Raw genomic sequence first — 4725 nt, 5'->3', positions numbered from 1 at the left:
ATGTCTTGGACAGTGCACCAATAAAGAGACTAAAGGTTATAATTGCTATGCATTATGCTCTTAAAAATAAAAGGATTAATGGAAAAATAAAAATAGACCCATAAGGATGACGTGGAAGCCTACAATCTACAGTTCTGTGCTTCGCGTAAACAGGAGGGTGCTTCCGTTCTTAAGCGGTGTGGGTTCGATTCCCGGCCAATGCCCATTACCTGCACTGCCGATTCAAGTGCGGATAAAAACATGCATTCAACAAAATAAGTGGGTTGTGTCAGGAAGGACGCCGGACGTAAAAACTGTGCCAAACAATTCACGCGAGAGACTTGCTGTGGCGACCCCTGATGGGACAAGCCTAAATTCGCATACAATGGAAGAACATGTTCAACATTTAATTAGGCAGTTAATTAGTGTAATGTTCATATAAACTATGTCTAAAGTGTGTAAACCGTATTGATACACTGTAAATTACCCCCCCAAAAAATACATGATTTCGCTTTGCGTCCTGCACCAGCGGTTTATTATCCAGCATATGAAAGCGACCTCGTAGCCGAGAGGAGAAGCGTTCAAGAGGCTTTCGGACGTGATCGCAACCAAACCCGAGTGCAACCTGCAACTTTGCGAGACCCAACTTTTAGTAGTGCGGCGTGGACGGCGTGTGGAGGAGGAGTGGGGTGGGGGGGCGGACCCCCGCTGGGCCCCTCGGCTGAACTTCAGCCAATCGCCTCGTCCGCCGGGCTGCCACTCACCCAAATCCGTCCAATACCCGCGGTGGCATTTCTAAAGCGGGTCCCCCCACTGCGTGCTCCAACTGTTGTGTGTTCTGCCCATCGCTCGAGGACAGAGTAAGGGGGGGGGGGGGGGGGGGGGGGGGGAAGCAGAGTTAGACGCCGGACAAAAGAACTTCTAGAGCCCCTTATATCCATATTTCCATGCGTGGTGCATGAGGGCGCGCGCATGGAGTAGTCATGGAAGCCCCTTTGAGCAAGAGGAACCCCGCGTTAAGATTAGCGGATTTGGCAGCCACTCAAGTCCTTCCTCACCAGAACATGACAGGCTTCCCGGGGCTAGGGGGGCATCACCCTCTCTCCCACCATGCCCACCTCCACCCTGGGGAGCTGGCCAACGACCCCGGCGTGGCACTCACTCCATTCGGACCGGAGCACATGGCACAAACCAGTGCTCTCAAGCTCAGCCCCTCGCAGCACATCCAGAGCCACCACGAAGCCCAGACCGCGGCGGCGGCTGCTGCTGCTGCGGCGGCGACCGCAGCCTCCTTCGCTCCGGCTCAGACTACCGTGGGCTTCCCTGTGGCCCACCACCACCACCACCACCACCCGGGATACTCAAGCAGCAGGGACTTGATCCTCAGGAGAGAACTCTCAGCCTCCGCCATGCACGCTCTCGGCGACCAGTCCTCCGCCTCCCCCCATCACCACCACGGCGTGTTCATCTCCCCAACAGGTGCGTACGGCCACGCGGACAGCGGGGCCCACTCGCTCTTCTCGGGGCTCCACGAGCAAGCGTCCCCGGGCTCGCACCCACACCACCACGCACTCAATGGGCAGATGCGCCTGGGTCTACCGGGGGACCTCTACGGTAGGTCGGATCACTTCGGGGCCCGGCAGGATCACTACGGAGCCTCCGCCCTGCACGGCTACAACAACGTGAACGCAGCCCACGGGCCCGCGGGGGCCTTCCTGCGCTACATGCGACAGCCCATCAAGCAGGAGCTCATCTGCAAGTGGGTCGAGCCGGAGCTGCAGAGTGCTAAGAAGCCCTGCTCCAAGACCTACAGCACCATGCACGAGCTGGTCAACCACGTCACGGTGGAGCACGTCGGCGGGCCGGAGCAGAGCTCGCACGTCTGCTTCTGGGAGGAGTGCCCGCGGGAGGGGAAGGCGTTCAAGGCCAAGTACAAACTCATCAACCACATCCGAGTGCACACCGGAGAGAAGCCCTTCCCGTGCCCATTCCCGGGCTGCGGGAAAGTGTTTGCCCGCTCGGAGAACTTGAAGATCCACAAGAGGACACACACAGGTCAGTGAATCCACTCTTAAATCGGGAAAAACATGATCAGTATGTGAAATTACGGTGTCGACGCGCGTAATTACGCGCACCAGAAGCGAAAAGTACGCTCTATTCGAATCGGAACTAGGAAATTGATTCAAACTTAAGACAAACAGGACGAAAAATGAATCATTAGCCCTAAACATTAAACTAAAACATTTGCGCATCATTTGTTTTAATGCAATTTTTCGCACTGCTCGACGTGTGGGTCGATATAGTTTTGCCGCAGGTGACTTTGAAGGTCTGTTGAATAATAAACAGAACCTGAGAGTATGCTTTTAAGTTTAAAAAAAAAAAAGAAAAAATCTGCCTGAAACGCTTTAGACCCCGTAAAAAGTTTTTGGGGGGTTAATTATCCATGTTAAAAATCTAAAAAAAAATTTTTAGTGGCAATGCGCATGTGCAAGATGTAGTATGCAGCGCATGTGTTTCTAAGTATGCATGCAGCACTCCAAGCTTCATAAAACAACTCAACTCCTCCTCCTCCTCACACATGTAACCACGAGGCCTTAAGGCATGTTACACGTGTTCACGCTCTAAAACATACATTGCACATGTGAGGAGGGGGTTAAGGGGTGGGTGCATTTGTGCGTTCAAGATGTTGCCTTCAAAAGTTCTCTGACTGTGTCTGTTGTCATTAAGGTGAGAAGCCCTTCAAGTGCGAGTTTGAAGGCTGCGACCGGAAGTTCGCCAACAGCAGCGACCGGAAGAAGCACTCGCACGTGCACACGTCCGATAAGCCCTACTACTGCAAGGTCCGCGGGTGCGACAAGTCCTACACGCACCCAAGCTCCCTGCGCAAACACATGAAGGTGCATTGCAAGAGCTCCCCGCCACCTCCCAACAACACGACCACATACATCCCCTCCTCCGCCACCAGCAATCCGCTCGGGGAGCCCCTCTCCCCGCAGCGGAACCGCTCCGCAAGCCTCTCCCCGCAGGTGACCAACCTGAACGAGTGGTACGTGTGTCAAGGCAGCGGAGGGGGGGTGCACCACCAACACCAGCAACACCAGCAGCAACACAGCCTGCACTCCCCCTCCAGTGATGTGCCCACCTCAGAGTCTGAAGATGAGGACTCGTTTAGAGACTCAGACCCCAGGACGATGCTATAATTACCATCCCTGGGGATGGGACACAAAATAGAAAAAAAAACACTCAATCAAAGCGGATGCAGTTCCAAAACCAGCTTCCTTCAAAGTAACACTTTTGGGTTTTAATATGCAAATTAGAGCTAATAATTCCGATTCCATCAACAAGTGTCCTGCCGTCCATTTAGTGCAGGGTTGGGTCAACAATTTCATTCATCATTGCCCTTTTATAATTGAACTCCTCAAGGGCCATTCAAAATTTATGGAAAAATATGATCAAACTAATGTTCATTATTCATTATTGTCCTGACATTTTATAAATTGCTTGGAAATGATCTCACGTATCAAAAACAGCCCATTAGCCGCTGATTTCTCACCCCAGATTTAGCGTGGAAACATAATTTGCTTTTTTTTAATTTTATGAGCTATCATCTGCCTACAAAACAAAACAAAAAATATATATATTTTATTATTATTTTGATAACAAAATACGTCTCAAGGGTTCTTGCTGTGTTTTGGATGTTTTTTTTGTATTATTTAAGAGGTATTTAAGTCTATATTTTATGCAACAACAAAAGTCCCCGGGGACCCTAAAAAATACACTGACAGACTTGGTTGGAATTGTACATATGTGAGTGTACTCATGTTTGTGAATGTTGTAGTTTTTATTGCTACTCTAGAAGAATATGTCTTTTTTTTGTACATTGTAATTTATTTGCTGGTTTCAATGTTGTACTGAAATTACAGAAGCACCAAAGAAATAATGATGATAATAATACCAGTTTTTGTGGTAGTACCCTGCTGATATTTTTGTAACTTTTGTTATATATTTTTTCAAATTTAATTTGCTTAATTTTTTTTTTTTATTAAGAGAATTTTTTGTCCTGTAAAAAGACTGACTTGAATAGGCTGTGTAATGTGAAATGTTCAGTTTTTTTGAGAAAAAAAAAATCCCTCGCATGTCTTTTTTAAAAAAATTATTATTACTTTTTTAAAATATTAGTGATGTGTCTCTTTTGTTGAGGTGCATGGTGCCATTTGTACATGTATTTAAAAGATATGAAAATGGGGGGTAATGACTGTCTTGAACCTTGATGTTTAAAATTCAATTTACGATATAAAAAAAATAATACAAAAAGCATTAATAAATATCAGTACGGAAGGCAATACTTGCATCTGTCACATTACTACGACACTGAAAACCCATGATTGTCTCGATGTATTTTCCAACTGACATTCATTCAAAGTGATTCTCACCTTTAATTCTTATCCACTTGAGGACAAAGCAGTTGCGTGATTGTGCAGCAGAACCTGGTGGAGAAACATCCAAACTGTACATCATCAATCAAAGCGCTTATTCTATATTCCTTGCATTGAAAATTGAAAAGGCCCAATGTGGCCCTCTATGGAGCGGCCTATGCATGTGTGGGGCCCACACACAGCTTAAAAGCCACTCAAAGGAAGGATATGTGTTTGAATGCTAACATTTTACGTAATTTAAACGGTGTTTGAGCTAAGCAGAAGTAGCATCCTCACTTGCACGTTATTTAGATGAAACACCTGGAATATC

At 47.5% G+C, this 4725-nt stretch overlaps 1 protein-coding gene across 1 annotated transcript; it reads left to right on the top strand.

Moving 5' to 3' along the window:
• Nucleotides 1-847: 847 nt before the first annotated feature.
• On the top strand, nt 848-4322 carry zic5 (zic family member 5 (odd-paired homolog, Drosophila)). The gene is made up of 2 exons (XM_037239808.1): nt 848-2034; nt 2707-4322. Exons 1-2 carry the CDS (start codon nt 963-965, stop codon nt 3177-3179), a joined length of 1545 nt encoding a protein of 514 aa, XP_037095703.1. The 5' UTR covers nt 848-962; the 3' UTR covers nt 3180-4322.
• The last annotated feature ends 403 nt before the right edge of the window (nt 4323-4725 follow it).

The sequence above is a fragment of the Syngnathus acus genome, chromosome 21, assembly GCF_901709675.1.
Source record: "Syngnathus acus chromosome 21, fSynAcu1.2, whole genome shotgun sequence".
Taxonomy (NCBI): Eukaryota; Metazoa; Chordata; class Actinopteri; order Syngnathiformes; family Syngnathidae; genus Syngnathus; species Syngnathus acus.
The sequence above is the reverse complement of the archived record's forward strand: the minus strand, read 5'-3'. Positions and strand labels throughout refer to the sequence as shown.

What these genes read in the sequence shown, in the direction of transcription:
- zic5 (XM_037239808.1), top strand. Translation starts at nt 963, where the DNA reads ATGGAAGCCCCTTTGAGCAAGAGGAACCCCGCGTTAAGATTAGCGGAT. An exon ending in CCACAAGAGGACACACACAG is followed by an intron (nt 2,035 to 2,706) that starts GTCAGTGAATCC and finishes GTTGTCATTAAG; the next exon opens with GTGAGAAGCCCTTCAAGTGC.